This window comes from Barbus barbus (assembly GCF_936440315.1).
Source record: "Barbus barbus genome assembly, chromosome: 36".
Lineage (NCBI taxonomy): Eukaryota > Metazoa > Chordata > Actinopteri > Cypriniformes > Cyprinidae > Barbus > Barbus barbus.
The window spans coordinates 16,659,734-16,679,458 of record NC_136714.1 but is presented as its reverse complement, the minus strand read 5'-3'; the positions used below and the strand labels follow the sequence as shown (position 1 = coordinate 16,679,458).

The 19,725-nt window shown below is 36.3% G+C and overlaps 4 protein-coding genes across 6 annotated transcripts; 1 reads left to right on the top strand and 3 right to left on the bottom strand.

Annotated features, from left to right (window-relative positions):
- Positions 1-225: 225 nt before the first annotated feature.
- LOC306855874 (regulator of G-protein signaling 7-binding protein B) lies at positions 226-3,461 on the bottom strand. Its single transcript, XM_079394813.1, has 6 exons — positions 3,115-3,461; positions 2,310-2,476; positions 2,082-2,212; positions 1,720-1,864; positions 728-798; positions 226-609 (listed from the first exon to the last, which is right to left on the bottom strand). Exons 1-6 carry the CDS (start codon positions 3,262-3,264, stop codon positions 518-520), a joined length of 756 nt encoding a protein of 251 aa, XP_079250939.1. The 5' UTR covers positions 3,265-3,461; the 3' UTR covers positions 226-517.
- A 547-nt stretch (positions 3,462-4,008) lies between these two features.
- LOC306855865 (E3 ubiquitin-protein ligase RNF180-like) lies at positions 4,009-12,459 on the bottom strand. 2 transcript variants are annotated; one of them, XM_079394796.1, is made up of 7 exons: positions 11,833-12,459; positions 7,904-8,002; positions 7,666-7,758; positions 6,958-7,572; positions 4,965-5,178; positions 4,750-4,875; positions 4,009-4,646 (listed from the first exon to the last, which is right to left on the bottom strand). In XM_079394796.1, exons 1-7 carry the CDS (start codon positions 11,875-11,877, stop codon positions 4,453-4,455), a joined length of 1,386 nt encoding a protein of 461 aa, XP_079250922.1. In that variant the 5' UTR covers positions 11,878-12,459; the 3' UTR covers positions 4,009-4,452. The 2 variants fall into 2 exon arrangements, with proteins under 2 accessions (XP_079250922.1, XP_079250923.1); XM_079394797.1 differs by lacking the exon at positions 11,833-12,459 and adding an exon at positions 8,447-8,584.
- Positions 11,357-12,867, top strand: LOC306855867 (5-hydroxytryptamine receptor 1A-beta-like; the record flags this gene model as incomplete). Its single annotated transcript, XM_079394802.1, has 1 exon — positions 11,357-12,867. One exon carries the CDS (start codon positions 11,357-11,359, stop codon positions 12,596-12,598), a length of 1,242 nt encoding a protein of 413 aa, XP_079250928.1. The 3' UTR covers positions 12,599-12,867.
- Positions 12,868-15,915: 3,048 nt separating this feature from the next.
- Positions 15,916-18,816, bottom strand: LOC306855881 (uncharacterized protein). Of its 2 annotated transcripts, none has more exons than XM_079394820.1 (2): positions 18,743-18,816; positions 15,916-18,437 (listed from the first exon to the last, which is right to left on the bottom strand). In XM_079394820.1, the coding sequence occupies exon 2, from the start codon at positions 18,174-18,176 to the stop codon at positions 17,601-17,603; it is 576 nt and encodes a 191-aa protein (XP_079250946.1). In that variant the 5' UTR covers positions 18,177-18,437; positions 18,743-18,816; the 3' UTR covers positions 15,916-17,600. The 2 variants fall into 2 exon arrangements, with proteins under 2 accessions (XP_079250946.1, XP_079250947.1); XM_079394821.1 differs by having other exon boundaries at positions 15,916-18,453; positions 18,743-18,811.
- Positions 18,817-19,725: the final 909 nt, after the last annotated feature.

Below are 19,725 nucleotides of genomic sequence, written 5' to 3'. Positions count from 1 at the left end.
ACTCTTGTGCCCTTAAAATGACTAATATAATTTTTTTAAATATATACTTTCCCCTTTATGGAAGACTAAATTAAAAGCATTACACAGTGACTAAATTTATATATATATATATATATATATATATATAAACAAAAAGCAAGAAGATGAAATACAGCAATCCTATAACTAAACATGCCTTTTCACTGACAATAAATTCTATGACTATGACAAAAGAAAATCAGAGACAGATGTTATTATTTTACTTCATTCTCTTGCTTTTTTTATACAATCGTATGGTTTTACAGCACATGACACAGAATGAACCTCTCGGTAACTAAAAATAGACCACTGATTTTGCTTAAAACTCATTTGGCAGGGTTTTGAGTCGAGGGGGTTCTGTCCTCCAACAAGGGATTAAGTAGTTTTGACACTCTCCAGGGACAAGTTACATTAGGAAACAGTTCCAGAGACATGAAGGAGACGAGTGAAGCGTAAATTGATCAATGATCAGAAAAGAAGACTTGAGAGTATTGAAGGTTCAGCCAGACACAAGGCAACAAAGGCCAGAGAATCGCCTTTTTCTCTGCCTCACCAGTGGATAAGGAGTCAGATTTAGCAGACTGCTATCATCTACACACATAAAAACACAGCATTAAAAAATAAACACATTTCTAGCTATTGAGCATATTTTTAGAAGGTGTGAAAAAACTATATTATCAGAATAAATTCCTAAAAAATTTAGACATACCTTGATTTTTCAGTGGCAAAGGCATTGTCTCCCTGAGTTTGCTTAGAAGGTTCCTCATTTCTCGCATATCACTGGAAGAAATTTCACAACATAGGACGTCAACTGAGATTATAGCAAAAATGATTTATTGTACAAAGACCCCATTGAATTGACTGACAAGCATTTCATTTACAAAATATATATATTTTTTAAAGAATCTCTTATGCTCACCTAGGTTGCATTTATTTGATCAAAAATACAGTAAAACAGGAATATTGTGAAATATTATTAAATATTAAATATTATTATTAAGAATAACTGTTTACTATTTTAATATATTTGAAAATGTAAATGTAAAATTTGAAATGAGCAAAGCTGTATTTTCAGCAGCCTTTTCTCCCGTTTTCAGTGTCACATGATCCTTCAGAAAATCATTCTAATATGCTGATTATTATCATTGTTGAAAATATGCTGCTAAATATTTTGGTGGAAACCATGGAACATTTTTTCAGGATTTTTAATATATTTATTTGAAATAGGAATCTTCTGTAACAATATAAATTTCTTTAATATTATTTTGATCAATTTACTGCATGCTTGATGAATAAAAGTATACATTTAAAAAAAAAACTTACTGACCTCAAACATTTAAATGTTAGTGTATACATATATACATATTTAGCAAAATATTTAAATGTATGGTTTTTACACCTATAATTAATGATTATAAATCAGTAGTTTTATATTAGGCCATTGTTTTTTTTTATTATTTGATTATGTATTGGGATTCGCTCAGTCCTTTCAAAGGTTGCAGTTTACAGTCCTTCTTTTTCTTTTTCTCAGGTTTTCAAATACTTTTTGCTTCAAAGTTTGTCATGTTGTGATTCATCTCAGAGCTGGTAGGTTGTTTCATATCCCTATGGAGTAAATGAATTTGAAAAGTACTTCCAGAACCAATGCTCCTTAAAAAGTGGAAGCTGTCTTTCCTAATCCATTCATCCTGTTTGTCGTACCTCTCTATGTTCTCAATGTCTGTGCACACGACCCAGCATTCCTGTGGAAAATCTACAGGTGACGACGATCGATCTTCCAGCATCGGCACATCAGAGCTTTCATCAATCTTGTAGTCCATGTTTGGCTCAGGGCACACATCATTTCCTGAAGCGAGTGACACAAGATTCAAAGTTATGCTTTGTTTTGCTTACAGAAAAAACAAGCAAATGCTTAAAGGAGCTGTTTTATGTATTTATTGTGCCATCCCTGCCACCTTCAGAATGACAGGAGTATTTCGCCATGCAGTATATTAGCTTTATGTACTCATGTCTGCTTATGTAAAGAATCTGCTGTCCTCTGCTGGCTGTCATTGACACAACACCTTTCCTATGGAGCTGCAGAACACCCAACAGACACATAGATTTGAGCATCTCAGTAATGTACATCTCCAGACAGCACTGAAGCTGGATGAACAATCTGCATATTTCTGGGTGGATTTCACCATCCTCTGGCCTAAGAAAAGCATAGAGAGAAAAAGAGAAACAACATTATATGGCATCTTACAGACACGTTATCAAATCTGCATGGCAGTTCTAACATACAGGCTTACCCAGAGATTGCGATGAGGTTTTGATAGGCGACCTGGGCTACGGCACATCCTTTAATGCGAGTCTTGTTCATCTGTGCCCTTAAAGAAGGACAGTCAGTTGTATTCTCCCCTATGGAGATGACCTGCTCACGATGGAGAGCCACAAGAGTGTTGAACTCCTGAACGGTCTAAAAATGAATACATATCCTGCTCAGTCTATTTTTAGAAAGTCAATGTGTATAGATTAAGCTACAGCAGTGGTTTGGAACATGGTAGCTGGTTTGACTGGTAGACCATCTTGGACCAGCACCAAACCAGTTACCAGCTAGTCAAGCTTTTATTTGGTAGCTGGTTGATCATTTTGGACTGGCTAGAAATGTTCCAAAACAGCTAGCAGCTTAAACTGGATTTTCCAGCAGAGCAGAGTAAACAGGAGTTTAGCTGCCATTCTAGATGCCACATAGCAACACATGGGATTGTGGGGAGGAATGTAATTTCTAAACAATGGTGCAGTATGAAAACACAAATAGCAAATGATAAACATAATAACACAAATTATTTATCTTTTAAGCAATTCATTAATAAATATTATTCATATTTCAATATGTCACACACCCCGTATATAGGCTTTTATGTGTTAGTAAGTATCAATGCTGATGGGCTGTAGGCTACATATCTACTGCAATTATTCGTACAGGTAACGCTAAACCTATTAATTTGCATATAACTGATAGTAGCCTAATTTTAATGTGTAGACAGCAAAAAAGCCTATCCCAAAAATAGCATCCGCAGAAGAGTGACAGCGGTTATCCTACAGCACGCTCACCGTTCTACAGTCATCCATCGCCCGCTGAGCTCTCCGCGTGCTCTCGGTGCTTTCCCGGCGCTCAGGATCTCTCACCGAAGATTTGCCGATTTGAAAAATGTTGGCTGCTGATCTGGGGCGGTTCTTTCGCCCGTTCGGTGCAGAACACATGCATACGCATCCACGAATAAAATCACCTCACTGAGAAAATGTCTTTAATCCGTTTGTCCTCGATGAGAGGGTGAGGTCGATCCTTGGATGCGGGTTGTTTCGATGATTAGACTCATGTGACGGAGCTGAGCGAGCTTCCTCTGCATCTCCCGCACCAACAGGCGAGTCACCTTCACCCCTGGCGAGGGCCGAGCGCCGCTGCTGGATCTCCACAGCTGCGGGCTTCACGAGTCCTGAATAGACGGATTCGTCGAAGAAACACAATTGCTTAATGTGAGGAAAAATATATATTCGCGATTTTATTTGTAAGCGGCGTCTTAAGCAATGTCTGCTTAATATATTTATTGTTAGTAGATGTTTAACAAGACCTCTTTGAAACGTTGTTTAAAAACTAACAGCATTAGAGAACATGAAATAGTTACGTTTTTGCAAAAACCTCCTTGATATGTTAATGCATGTATGAGTGTTGTCACACAAACCTAACATGCAACATTCTGGGAATGTTAACCCCCCCAAAATGTTTCCAGAATATTAGGATTTGGTTCCAAAACAGGGCAAAAAAAAAAAAAAAAACATTCTGGAACTGTTTGCTGGGTGTTCTCTTTTAGGATTAAGACGAACAAAAAAAATACATTCCCAAACTTCTCAAACGGGATTTGGCTGTCATTCTTGGCCATTGCCAAATATTAACAAATAAATAAATCTCATTCCAGTAGAATGAATCGACACAACAAAACATGTTTTGAAACATTTTACTGTGTAAAAGAAACCATTAAATTTGTACAACAGAAACCTGGGTTCTAGCATTAAACAAGCATCTAAGCCGCTCCAAGTAATGGTAACAGAAAAAGAGGCATCTTGTCAAAGTGTACAGATGGACTAAGCATTATACCCTGAATTATTGCTTTTTCTCTTTTCTGCTGCATTATAATACTGTTTACAGGTCAAGTAGGCAGATTCTATAAGGTAATTGCTTAACATGATATCTATGAATTGCACAAACCCAAAGACCTAAACCACAAACAAACACACAAATGATTCCCACAGGAAGAAAAACACCTTAATAATATTTCATCATATTTGAAGCTACATTGAAATAAAAGTATGAGGCACTTGATGAGCTGTCCACGTCAACAATATTAATTTGTCCAGCAACAATGAACAAAGTGAGAACTAATCCTCCATACATCAGAGGAGGAGGAAGTAGCAGAGGCCACAGAAGATGATGAACGCCATCACCCAGTGCAGAGAGTAGATAGAGATGATCACAAAGTCAATGTCAAAAGGCCAGCCCCACATGTCTCCCAGATCCAACGTATCCAGGCCAAATGCTCTGTGCGGAAACTGCCAGCGACTGGCAGGACCTCCGTGCCTCTGAAATCCTGAAATAAGAAAAAACAATGAAATAAATGTGCAACTTGTAACTAAAACTTTTTAACACTTAGTGTCTTGAAGACATGCTAATGCAAATGACATATGACAAACCCCAAAAGATGCTGAAACGCTTTGGACAGTTGGGCAGGGGCCATTTGGAATAGTTGGTCTTCTGAAAGGTCTCATGTCTTGACCGATACACTTTTGGGAAGCAAGCCTTTGTAGTTTGATTGAGCTCTGAAACAAAAGGTTCATCAGGTGGTTATAAAGTTATTAAGCAATATGATGCACTTGGAGAGAAAATGGAGTTTATCTTTTCCACTCACCTTCCTGAAAGAGCACATGGGATATGAGGGTCCTACAGAGGGGACACGGGGTACTGCTTGGCCTGTTCTTAGCCAGTGTTCTCAAACAGGGCTCACAGAACACATGACTGCAAGGATGGCACTTGTAAGGGCTGTAATATACGTCTAAACACACAGCACACGTGTATCCCTCCCTCTCTTCATCATCGCTGCACGTTAGGTCCCACTTCATAGCCTGATATGTAGAAGAAACGCATAAAATATTTATGAAGAACTGATATATTATGTTTGAGAAAAAAACAGACATTCAGTTCATTCTCCAATTCATTCTCTATTGGTTATCAAAACAAAAATAAATTCTCCAATGAAATGACACCTGCTGCAACAGCCACATGCAGCTGTGAATGGCTTATTAAGATCCTCAGGATCTGGCAGCAGCTTATTATGTGGATTTATGCCTGTTCTGATCCATAAATCTATTATTGACATTTTGCCAGAACTCTTTTCAGTACAACACAGCTCCTCTTTAAATAGCTCACATTTATTTCTTGCTTATCTGGCACTTCACAGATTAAACAAACTAGAGCTGAGTACCATTCAGAACTGAGGAAGCAAACAGGAAGCAGAATTGTAATTCAAATGTAGCAACAACAACAAAAAAAGCTAAAGCCATATTCACCCCAATAACTATACTGTTCCTGTAGCTCAAACAGTAGACCATGGAGCTAGAAATGCCAAAGTCACAGGTTCTGATTAAATACTGAATGCAGTGTAAGTCACTTTAGATATGCCAAATGCATAAATTTAATTTAACAAAAACATCTGTCAGTGCATTTTTTTAAGAATACATTTTTAGTGAATTACCCATAACCGTGTCATATATATTTTATATATTAATTTTTGTTTATATTTAAGAAGTTTGCTAATAATTATGGAGTTGACATTATTTATAGAATTGCAATCTCAGAAACTTTAATGTTGATAGTGCTGTTTGCCCAAATTAAAACCTTTTAAAAATTTCTGTCTGTGTTCAGAAAAATGTCAAATCATTTCAGAAGAAATGCATATCAGGGAATAAATAGGCATAATTATTCAAAAGTAATTATTTTTGTTTTGTCAGAAAACAAATTTTGGACTATAAAATATGTGACTGTTTTGAATGTCTTTGTTTGCAATTCAATAAATTCCAAATGAACATCCTGAGGGGGAGCCAAATTGATTTAATTCACAAATAAGAACAAAATTAGTCAGACTTTGACACCACCCACAACTTTTTAACAAACTAAATGGAAATGAAATAATATTTATATATAAATGTACATTTATATAGAATTTATAAATGTGTATATATATATATATATATATATATATATATATATATATATATATATATATATATATATATGTGTGTGTATGTATGTGTGTGTGGTTGCACATATACATACAGTGGTGTGAAAAAGTGTTGGCCCCCTTCCTGATTTTTTTACTTTTTTGCATGTTTGTCACACTTAAATGTTTCAGATCATCGAACTGCATGTTGTGTTTATTTGTGTTATCTTTGATTAATTTTTAAATTTGTTTGATGATCTGAAACATTAAAGTGTGACAAACATGCAAAAAAAAAAAAAAATTCAGGAAGGGGGCCAACACTTTTTCACACCACTGTATGTATAGTTGTTGTTTTTTTGGTGTTTGGCTTAGTGTTATGTTAGAATTATTATACTCTTATACCTTTTGTTCTTTAATACTTTGAATTGTTTTTAGCCTTATTAGCTTTTTTGTTTTTCATTTAAATGTTAAGTTTTGAAATTTTGTTGTACGCATTTGTCATTTTTATTTAATTTGATAAAATGTGTATAGGTAGTATTTATAAAGTTTTAGCTTTTAGTTTTGGATGTTTTTAGTTGTTTTAATACTACAATTGATTGCTTCTGTTGTCCTCATTTGTAAGTCGCTTTGGATAAAAGTGTCTGCTAAATGACTAAATAATAATAACAACTTTAAAACATCTCACCAGATCTTTTGCCTCCTGCTGTCTCTGAATCCAACGTTCCTTCTTCCTCTGCTTCCTCCTTAGGCTTTTCAGGTGGTTTTTCTCTCTCTTGGAAAGCTTTGGCTCTAGGTTGGGTGAGATGTTTCTTGATGCCTCCTCTGGATTCACAGCTCTGTCCAGAGAGGTTCTACTCTGGGAAGCAGAACCCACAGGCCGTACCTCTAAACTCTCCTGATAATCAGACAGCTGTGGTGGCAATTCAGAAGGTAAGGAAACATCTGTGCCTCTCTCAACAGTCTCAAGAATCTGTGGTTCTTCAGTTGACTCAACCTCAAGTTCAGTTTCAGCAGAGGCTACATGGGACACAGTCCAGGAGAAGCTGAGGGTTGAGGAAGGGGAGGGAGATGAGCTTTGAGGGAGAGACCCCACCTCATTCTTCCTCCTCACGGTATGTTCTCTAGTCCGTCCTAGTCTTGTCAAAAGAACTGGAGGTTTTAGATCCTGATCAACACGACTCTTACTGAGATGTACAGTCGTATCACATCCACAGGAGCATTTAGAGCAATTTACAAAATTAAAGCCTCCTAAGCGAGCTCCACAGTTCTGACAGTTTAATTTCCCCACTGTCCAACTGGCCTGCAAGAAATGTACATTTTATCAGAATAGATCATTTCCAGATGTCAACAGCCCAAATTGCATTAATTAAAAACATATAGAAATGAAAACTACCTGATCAACACTTGCCAAAATCCAATCTGCCAAAGATTCAACATTCAAATGCCACACATTGCATGTGGCTGCAGTCTCACTTGATGTTACTACCTATATTCATATAAAGCAGTGTCACTTAGGAATATATGTTACTGATGATTATCACTCCTTTTACATAAATGAAGGTCTTAAACCATTCCCAATATACTGCAGTCACCTTTCAAAGACAAAATATTATAGATCATAATTCTCCCACCTTCAGGAGGCTGGTCGAGTCTATTAGACATCTACGGCACTTTCTGCAGCGAAGGTTTGTTGGATCCTCTAATGTCCCTGATTGATCTTGTTCTTCAGTCTGTTTGAAATGTGCATTAGAAAGCCACATGTTATTCCTATTCAAATCCTTAGGTAGATTAATATCACACACAATATAATGCATGCATAAATAGTTTAATGTTCTTAAGAAGTGTAATTTGTTGTCATCTGTGTATGTCTTCATAATCTGCCTTTTTTTGCACATTAGCCAACTTTATGCTTGAGCATAAAATAGGCCAGTACAAAAACAACATCAAAATTAGTACAACAGAGCAACATTGCAGTATTTACTAACCTCGCACTAAATTTCACGTCCAGTTTGTACGCACATTTAAATGATGTACGTTAGTTTTCTTAATAAAAAAAAATCTACAGTGATATTTCCTGTACTGGCCGGTTTTTTTCCCAGTCGTTATTATGTAAATACTTCCTGTTTGTCTGAGTTAAACATTTGTTTTACGTATGTACCAAAAATATAACATACCACGAAAGAGGCAGCCATTTCCTTCGACGGGATTTCTGAAGAGCACCTGAAGTTGTTTGGCTAAAAGGCTAAAAACAATAAACTGGCTCTGTACTGCTGAGAGTACAGTTGCCTTCGCTACGGAAGCCGCAGAGGGACAAAAAAAAAAAAAAAAGTCTCGGAACAGGCGTAAATACTGTGAGTACACAATAATTAATCTATTTCAGTCATAAAGTTACTCATTCATTAAATCAATCTAAAGTTTCCTAACCTAAACCAAACGAATGCACAAATAATGAAGAAATTAAATCGAAAGTATTTTAATCTACTTTTAAGACGCTTTAAACACAACACTGAATGTTTGTGTAGTTTAAAACACTGACTTAATTATATATTTACATCACATATATAATATAAACAACGATGAAATGCTCTGGAGTAGCAATTTGTTACTTCCTCAGGCGATTAATAGTGTAAATAGCATCTATCGCTGGAAATAGCCGCTGCCTAACTTTTTTGGCTATTGAATTGTTTGAATCTATACTTTAAGCCTCAGTCATGGGGGTCGAACCCTCTATAATACACACTTGGTATGGGGACAGTATAATCACACACACACACTATATATATATATATATATATATATATATATATATATATCCTCCTGAGCACTCCCCCAAAAACGTTTTGTGAATTTAGATTTTTTTTTCATGTCATTACATTGTTTAGAGCATAAGAAACAAATGGAAAAATAACATTTTTGAAAAATTATATTTTATTCATATTTTATTCTATGTCCTCTGTAGAGGACACTAGGACTAAGTTTTTCTAAAAATAAAATGTCACGAATAGACATCAAAAAGGCAAAAACAATATAATTTTTTTTGTTTAAATCACCAATACATTTTTAGGTTTCAGGATTTTTTCTTCTAAACTTTGTTTAAGGATGATTCTCAACTATGTTATAAAATATATAACAAAATTATTTGATATACCATTTTGTTTTATGCAATATGTGTGTAAAAATGTCCATAAACTGGTTATCCCATTAAACACAGTGTATCTATACTGTATCTAATTTGCATTTTAATGTGTTGCTGTTGGGACAGCATGTTGAAAAAATAATTGTCATAACCAGATTTTCATAATAATATCTAATATTTCATAAGAAAATTTATATTTAACTAATTTTCCTATTCAATTGTTATGTCTCCCAAAATGCACAATAAACACACTTTTAGTCCCGTTGTCCTCTACAGTGGGCATGTATGAAATGATGTCCTGTTTCATAACAGGAAGTCATATTTGAATTTGAAAACCCATAACATTTTCTTGAGATGTTGCTTTATGACAAACAATTTGAAAATTATTCAGATTTAAATGACAATTACAAAATATGATCATATTTCCATAATAGGGATGTTACATTTTTCACTAAATTAAATTTAGACATTTTTAAAGGCCTAGGAGAGGGTGTGGTCCTGGTGAAACTTCCAAACATTTGGTATCTCTAAAAAGCCCTAAATGTGCTCTGTACAGGACATCCACGCTTACAACTGTGACATGTGAGGTCTCAGAGAAATTCACTAAAATAGAATGTCCACTACAGAGGCAAAAACGCCATATTTGGGTTTCAGGAGGATAAATATAGCCTATAGGCCTATGCTCAATGTTGGGGAGTAGCCTAACATGTAACGGAATTACGTAATTTAATTACAAAATTAATGTAGGCCTAACTGTAATCTGTTACAGATAAAAAAAATATGTAATTAAATTACAGTTACTTATGAAAATGCTAACAATTACAAAGAGGGATTCTGAATATTTTCACACACATATTGATTTTTCCCCCCGAATTGAATTGACTGCTCTAAAATATGAGACACCAATATTTCAGCAGTTTAAGACAGAATAGAATTCTTATTTGATAACTGTTTCATTTCCTATTTGGGTTATTATGTTATGCTTTATTTTTTATAAGATTAGGCTAACTGTTTTTCTCCAAAGCATTGTTAGATAACATTGTTTCCCCTATATACAAGGATTTGATTTCAAAAACAGTATCATATCTTATGATTTTAAATCTGTATTTAACCTCATAATGATCTCGACGTAAAAAGAGGTGCTAAAGTCTGATTTTGTGTGGCTGTGCTATAAAATTAAATAATCATCTTAAATCAAGGGGAGAAGGATTGTGAAAGTCTGATAGTAATCAGTTTTGTAAGGTTAACCCTACTTGCTCTAAATGTTTGAAAACATTCGTTATAAATTTAGAAATGCAATCAAAAAGTAATGTAGTCAGTTACATTAATAAAGTGATTGAAATAGATTTGAACTATAGCCTACTTATTATTACATTTTGGTAACCTGTAATTTGTAACCTATTGGCTACATTTCCAAAGTAACCTTCCCAACACTACTATGTGGGGGACTGGATGAAGGAGAGGTGTGTGGGCCAAACGTTCCGTTTTCTCAGCAGGTGGCAGCAGCAACAACAATTTTCATCTCGATGGGTGTCGAGCGGATCGAAAACACGGGCTATAGACTATCTGAAGAAAAAGTTAATTTCTAAAGAAAAAGTTCACTCCTTTGGAATCCCAGGGAATTGGACCCCGTCCTGAAAAGTGTTCTTCAAGCATTCAATGTTGGAATAGCTTCAATAGTTTGTTGCTACAAATCAGATGATTAGGATGGATGAATCGCACTGGAAGAAATTCTGGAAAAACGCATGTGCGTATTCTATGCCGAGCCCACCCTGTACACCTGCGTAGGTAACTGACGTCTAGAGTCACTGCTGATATAAATGGAGCTGCGTCGTCACAAGTCGTCAGTAACAATGTTGATGGTTGGCATCGCCTTCAAGTGTATGAGCTCCTCTGAATGGAGTAGTGCTGTTTAATGAGGTTTTGCTCATTTTACGCGCTACGCGACATGGAAGAAATCAACGACACGTTCTTATCATTTCAGAACGACAGTGGCTTAGATCAGCAAATCGACAATGTGACTTTACCTGTGAAGGTTACACTAAGTTATCAGATCTCCACGTCTTTGCTGATCGGCGCGCTCATTCTATGTTCCATATTTGGAAACGCGTGTGTTGTGGCGGCTATTGCTTTGGAAAGATCCCTGCAGAATGTTGCAAACTACCTGATCGGATCACTTGCCGTGACGGACCTCATGGTGTCGGTGCTTGTGTTGCCAATGGCGGCTCTTTACCAAGTTTTAGACAAGTGGACACTTGGACAGGTAACTTGTGATATTTTTATTTCTTTAGACATTTTATGTTGCACATCTTCAATTTTGCACCTGTGCGCTATCGCTTTGGATAGATACTGGGCGATCACCGACCCAATAGACTACATGAAGAAAAGGACATTGAAACGTGCCGCTCTTTTAATCACCGTTACCTGGTTTGTCGGCTTTTCCATATCAATTCCACCCATGTTGATCATGAAATCTCAACCCAAGAGTAAAGCAGAAGACATGGCCAATCCTGAAGCTTGCATGATCAGCCACGACCCGTGGTACACTATTTATTCCACCTTTTGCGCGTTTTACATCCCTCTGATTCTCATGCTGGTCTTGTACGGACGCATATTCAAAGCGGCGAGATTTCGCATTCGCAAAACCGTTCGAAAACCTGAGAAAAAGAGGGTGAAATGTTTGACTGTGTCACCTGCGCTTTTTAAGCGCGCAAACGGAGAGCTGGGCAAAAACTGGAAAAGCGCAGTCGAACCCAAGCCCGCCGCGTGCGTGAACGGCGCGGTGAAGCACGCGGAGGACGGCGAGTCTCTGGAGATCATCGAGGTTCACAGCAATTCCAAAAACAACCTGCCTCTGCCCAACACGCCAAACTCTGTCCCTCTGTTCGAGAACAAACACGAGAAAAACACCGAGGCGAAGAGGAAGCTCGCCTTGGCGCGCGAGCGCAAGACAGTAAAGACTCTGGGCATTATAATGGGCACTTTCATTGTGTGCTGGCTGCCATTCTTCATCAAAGCGATCGTGCTGCCTTTTTGTTCGTCTTGTGATATGCCTTTGTGGCTCATCGACGTCATTAATTGGCTTGGGTATTCAAACTCGCTTTTGAACCCCATCATTTACGCGTACTTCAATAAAGACTTTCAGAGCGCCTTCAAGAAAATCATTAAATGCCACTTTTGTAGACCATAAACATACCGTCTTTTCAGTTTTGACTGACAGAAACATGAGTTTAACCAGTATTGATTGCTCAGAAAAACAATAGTGGTATATTTTAACAGCATTGAAACTTGTTCTTTAGTAGGCCTACCACTATAAATATACATGATTTATCCTGATTTTATATATCAGATGTATGTGTTATGTTATCAGGTTACATAATGTGTACTGAAAATGTTTATTTCATGTCCATGACAAACAACGATCATGTCCATGATGTAAAAAATAAAAAATCCCACTGTACATTTACCTTGTGTCCTTGTCCTTCTGATTGTTTTTTTAAATTCTTTTTAATTCAACTAACAGACCAAAAATGATACAAACTAATATTTATAAATGAGGAGAACAAGCCGTGCAATGCACAAAGAAGAATTTAATTAAATAATTAAAAGTAATTGTATTGATGAATATTATATTTTAAAGCTGTCTATCAAATTAAAGAAGTAATAGAAAAAAACATGAGATTCTAAGGACCCCTTTTATGAATTTTCACCTTGAACATTTGACGCCTGTGAAGATATTATGTTCATAACATTGACTTGGATTGAGGGAGGCATATGCATATCCGTTATATATGTCTCAATGTGTGTATTATAAATGTAAAACTATTAATTTTTTTTATACTATGCCTGATGGCACATGACCACATTTAAGATCAAGGATTTGAAAAAGCTAATCACAGGAAGTGTCCTTTCGATATTTGCCACTTGAACATTTGTATATGGCAGCTGTTATTTTCTCAAGAGACAGCTATACATTTATTGATGCGTCACTTTCAGTCCAGCATTTAAATGCGTCTTTACACTTTTCCTCTTTGCCAGGCACTTTAAAACCCATTAATCCTGACTTGCGCCTTCATCCCCTGTGGAAACCCTCCGTGAAACAATGGGTACAAAGGAGCAATGAAGAGGCCGAAAGATAAAAGAATGTTTTCGCAACAAGATGCTCCACCGCACATATCTCTTTACTTCTGTGATAATCGAAATCTCAAGGCTTTTACATGATCAGGAATGTGCCAGTGCAAATTGTTCCAATGAATTATATTAACAGGTCCCCAGCTGGCACTGTTTATGTCAACTGATGAATTCTTGTAGAAACAAAATTGTCTTGTTTGTTCCATCAGTTCTGATAATGAAAATGTGGAAAGTAAATAAAACGGGCAACTGGGCTACATACTTGTGAGTTCAACCTCAAAATCGTTTGTGTTCCATCAAACCAACAAATCTATGGAATATTTGTTAGTTTTTTTGGAGGATTGCGCTAGGATCGTATAGTCCCAAAAGTTGCTACAGCAGCCCTGCCATCCAGTTGTGTCTGAATCACTAAAAGCTCTCAGCAGAGCGGACACAGTGATGCTGGTCACCATAGCGACACTCAGATGTTTCAAACTCTGTGTCTGAGGTGCAATTATCTGATCAAAGCCCTAGGACAATACACAGAGCCCACGTGCACACCCACAGCTGGCATGATTTAGCAACCTGAGGATCCACAGCTATTTATTAACAATGAGAAACCTCCAGAACCCTGGCGAGAAACCACTGCTGATCACTCAACAAACACTGGTGAGGTCCATTAATGTCTATTTTGGGTTACAGCTCTGCAAGAAAATCTTAAGAGCTTGCTAACAAATATACAGTAGAGACAGTTTGAAACTAACTGGATAACAAATAAACCTTCTCAGCCAAAAAGAGCATAACTGGGTCTATAAAGCTCTAAAAGGGGCAAAAAAGGATCAGAAATAGTCCACAACGCAATATTCCAAATCTTCTAAATCAATTGTTTTATGTGAGGAAAAGAGCTAAATTTACGTAGGTATCCAGTGAATATTTAGGTTTTTATTGGGCTTCAGCCCTCAGAACTCTAGCTGAAATATGATTAATAAAATATTAAGCACATACTTGTATCTTAATAATTTGGTAGTATAATATGTGATGTAATATTTACTTTGAAACAATTTTCCCTCATAGATTGCTTGTAAATTTCACAAATAATTACGGTGTAAATATACAACAAAGATTACTGGAGTATTTTTCTGTTTTTTTATACAATTTCAAAATGTCATGTTTAATTCAGTGTGTTACTTGCCCTTTTTCAGTTATTTGTGAAATTTACTAGCAGTTTCTGAATATTTTTCTTGTTTGTTACCTTTTTTCAGTGTACAAGAAAGGCAAGTATCGCATTAATAACTAATATTTAAATAAATACTAATATTTGTTATACTGACCGTTTTGAAAAATCAGTTAAGCTATCATATAAAATGGCAGGAACTTCAGTTAATTAAACAACTGAAAACGGTTTTTCAGGTTAAAAAAGTGTGACACCAAGACCACTTCAGGTGAAAATTCATAATCAGACTTTCTACAAGCTCTAGTTATTAAGTTTGAGATCTATAAATTCTGAATATTTCTCAGTCTTCAACTTCAACCAAGAATAATCACAGGCAGATGCACCGTCAAAAGCAGAGATTCGGGAAAGTCCAATGTAATCCAGCCAGCTGAACACTGATTCTCGAGTGGCCGTCTTCACAGCAAGCAAGATACAAAGGCTTAAACTCAAGAACGCAACTCAGCCATATGTAATTCACAGGGGAATTGGTACATCCAGAAAAAAACTTTCTCTGGTCTTGTGCACACTAGCAACAATTGTCAAACAGACCTAAAATAAAACAACAAAAAATCTAGTTCTATGGAGTGTATGTCAATGAACACTTTCCCAGGTGTGGCAGGTGCTATTCCAGCTTCAGTTAAAGGTAAGATTTCCAAAACACTTCATTCAAAATCAGGACATAAGAAAAGGTGTCCACATATGAGAAAGCAGACAGGAACAGCCAGTAATCCACAAAATTGAAATGTATTATTCATTGCTATTTTAGGTTTGCGCTTTTTGCCATTTTTAATGAAAGAGACAGTTGAGAGGAGACAGGAAATGAAGGCGAGGGAAAGTGGGATCGGTACGTGATACTAGAATCAAAGTCACATCTGCTTCATAGGAGACACTTTTTGTGTTTGTGGCACCAAAAATGCAGTATATTTTCACAACTGCAAAATATAGTTTGTTAATTTTATGTATTTCCTTGTTTCCTATTATCAAAAGTTTTAGACTGTCAAGCGTTTTGACTGTTGGTGTAAAATCAAAGACACTCACACATGCACATATGCAATGTTTGCAGGGATGGAACTGATTCTAGCTTGTTTTCTAAATAAGATTTACCTCAATATTCCAAGCCACAAACCAGAACAATGTCAATTTGACAGACTCCTATATTATCCATAAAATATTCTCAGAATATTGAAAAGTATATTGCTTTATTTTGACAAACACTTCAAGTGACCAATTTAGTTTGCTTAAAGAGAAAAAAGACATGTCAAGAGAAATATGCTCTGATGTTTTTTTTTTTCTGGTATGTTTTTGCAGACAATCAAAAGTGATATTGAAATTAGAGTATCATTGCAAACTTATTTTCTAAACAAAAATGACCGCTTTCTTATATCATATACACAGGCATACCTATATAGCAATTAAACAGGACAATAGAACTTGCACATCAGACCAGAAAGTGCTTTGAGCATCAATACATTAACTATGACTGAATAATTCAGTCATATTATAGCTGTGAATAGCATACAATGTCTTAATCGTTGGTTTAAATACATCAAATGTTTGGAAAATATGATTTAGACCACTTATATTCACTCACTGAGTAAAATTTTAAATCCACTGCAAGCTTTCAGTTCAAAAACAAGGTCGTGAACTTTTGCTCCACAATTATCATATTCATCCAGCAGCTATTTCACAATGCTAAATTATACATTATGAGAAAAGGAAATGGTAAAGGGTCATCAATTATTCAGATATACTTTGTGGCCTTAGAATGTTTGTACATGAACAACCTATGCATTTCAGAGACGACACAGGGCACCGCTGCATTGTGTTGTAATTTACACAGCTACAGCAACTGAAGCATCCACACAGGTTTACACTATATCTATAAATAATTACATCACATTCAAATAAATAATAAAATACAATAAATATATGTATACACCACCATTCAAAAGTTTGGGGGCAGATATATATATTTTTGAAAAATTAATACTTCCATTAACAAGACGCTTTTAATGTATCAAAGGTGACAGTAAGGACATTTATAATGTTGCAAAAAGGTTTTAAAATAAACTATATAAAATAAAGAATCTTTAAAAGAATTGCTTTACTGCCAGGTATGTTTACACATAGAAGGAAATTATTTTGGTTACAGAATTATGGTTTTAAGAAAACATTTTCAACATTGATAATAATAAAATTGTTTCTTCAGACCCAAATCAGCATATTAAAAGGATCATGTGACACTGAAGAGTAGTCAGTGGCTGCTGAAAACTCTGCTTTGCAGTCACGGGAAGATATAAATTACAGTTTAAAATAGAAAATATTTCACAAGATTTCACTGATACAGCCCTGTGAGCATAGGAAGTTTCAAAAACATAAAAAAAAAAAATCACACCAACCTCAAACTTTTTCATGGTAGTGTGTGTGTGTGTATATATTTATTTTATAATGCAGAATTATTTTTAGACTTATTTATTTGATATTAACCTAATGTATATTTGTATATTTGCTAAGACAGTGAGAGTAAAAGAACATTGCACATTAAAATCCTAAGAGGCAGAGAGGAACAAAGCAATGGAAAGTCTCCTGAGGAAATCCCACCCTTTAAAGGAAATTTCAAAAGCAGATTCAGGAAAAAGAGCAATATGTTTGTTTCAAAACAATCCCCTTTTCCTGTTACTTTTCCTAACATAGGAAACACATTTGAATGCTATGTAATACATCTAAAAAAAAAAAAAACATGAATGTACTTAAAAAGAGGGTGATTGTCTGATCTACCCCAGACACTTTAAATATGACAAAACAACCCAAAATATCCACACGACTTGAAATGAAGACAGCTGTGCTTGTACTTGAAAGCATCAGTCCATCAAAGAGCAGAGTGTTCAAACAGGATCACCTGGGTCTGACTCACACTGGAGGGTCTTGAGGGTCGCAGGACTCCGATCCGTGAATACACCTCTGCCTCCGAGCTGGCTCCACATGACGGGTGAGGGCTGGGTGGGGTGGTGTGAATGATGGGGGGGGACATATACAACACGGGCAGTGGAGGTGGAGTGACGTGAAGAGGAGGAGGTGGAGGAACAGGTGGAGGTGGGAAGGGAAGAGAAGGGGTCACTACGGGCAGGTTGGGCTTTTTTAGATCATACTGGGCCATGTGGTAGAAACCAAAGTATTCCAGAGCGTTCCCGGCCTGAGCGACGCGGAGCTTGTGGCGCAGCAGGAGCACCCAGTACAGCAATGCCAAGATCAAAATCCCAGCCAAGACCATCAACACCACAGCCAAACTAAGCTCAAAGTCCCAGCAAACATGAGGCAGATTTGAGGTCCTACAGCCCATGGATGATTGATTCACAGAAGATGGCTTCCTGAGAGGAACACTGGACAAAAATCTCAGGGTGCCGTCTGTACTTTCAGTGGTCATAGCTCCCGTCAATCCAGACATGCGTTTCTCAACCACAAACTTTATTGTTATCTATGGTTCCTTGAAGAACCTTTATCATCCATGGCACTTTTCAATTCCAGAAAAACTGTTCTTTGGGGAACCAAAATGGTTCTTCTATGGCATTTCTGCAAATTCCACTTTTGGAGGTGTCTCAGCAGAGGCGAATGCAGTCGACCATTGCTGAACATCTGTTCTGGAGAACGTGGTTTGCAATCCCAGGACTTGGATCGGGGCGACTCCTGGTGCTCAATTAAAACTGCACTGGAACAGAATGAGCCTTTGTGTGAATGAATGAAATATGTAAGTGGTTAACCTGCTGAGATCAATCTACTGAGCTGGCCATCCTGTGGAGATCTCTGGTCTAATACAGAATGTAATCAAAGCCTTCGGTGAGTCTTGCACACCAGGGAGCTGCTGAGGCTGAGCCAATATTGAAGCATAACTATGAGATGAAGTGTGCCGTATCTACAGACTTTGCAACAGCATAATCAACCTGTATTCTAAGGTTTGCATAACTTATCATATACTGTGGAAATGAAATATTTGTGCAGAAATTAAAAACTTACTTTTTCCACAGAATTCCATAGAAGTATTCCCGTCGAGGGTAACGATTGAGAGCTGTGCTCTAAAAATGTGAGAGAAAGCATTTGTCGCGGAAGGAAATTCATAGAGAGTTCAGGAAAACATTCCACTCAGTCCAGGCTGGGGATTGGCTGAACTCACTATCTCTATGGTTACAGGAAATTGCCAAAGGATGTTGTTCTGTTTCGCTGAAGAATTCTCATGTGAAAGAAAAGAACTGACTTATCAAAAAATGCAGGCTTGCCATCAGGGGCACAAGCCAGTGTGAAATGACTCTTAAACAAAACTGGCTCACATAAACATAAATACATAAAAGGTTGTTGACATTTTTGTACTGTACTGTTTACGTTTTAGTTTAAGTAGTTTTTACTATTTAGCTTTTAGTTTTGGATCAGTTTTAGTTGTTTTAATACTTCAATTGATTGCTTCTGTTGTCCTCATTTGTAAGTCGCTCTGGATAAAAGTGTCTGCTAAATGTAAATGTAAATGTGCTTTTTGTGACTTAAATTAATGTATCACTTTAAAGTCGAATAAACATCTCAGATCCAAAGGTGAATAGTTAAGGAAATATTTTATATGCATGTTTTATCAAAAATAATTAGAAAGTGTCATTTAAAAAACAACAACATGAATTTCAATATTTCAAGTTTGTGTAAAAGAATGTACTGTATGATTTATTTTAAGAAATTAATTCAACAAAGATGCCTTTAATTTAAAAGTTACAGTAAAACATTTTTTGATGTCACAAAAGATTTCTATTTGAAATAAATGCTGTTCTTTTCACCTTTCGATTCACCAAAGAATCCGGAAAAAAGTATCAGTTTCCAAAACAAAAAAACAAACAAAAAACATAATGAAGCACAACCATTTATAACTTTAATAACAAGAAATATTCCTTGAGCAGCAAATCAACATATTCAAATGATTTCTGAAGGATCGTGCGATACTGAAGTCTGCAGTAATGCCT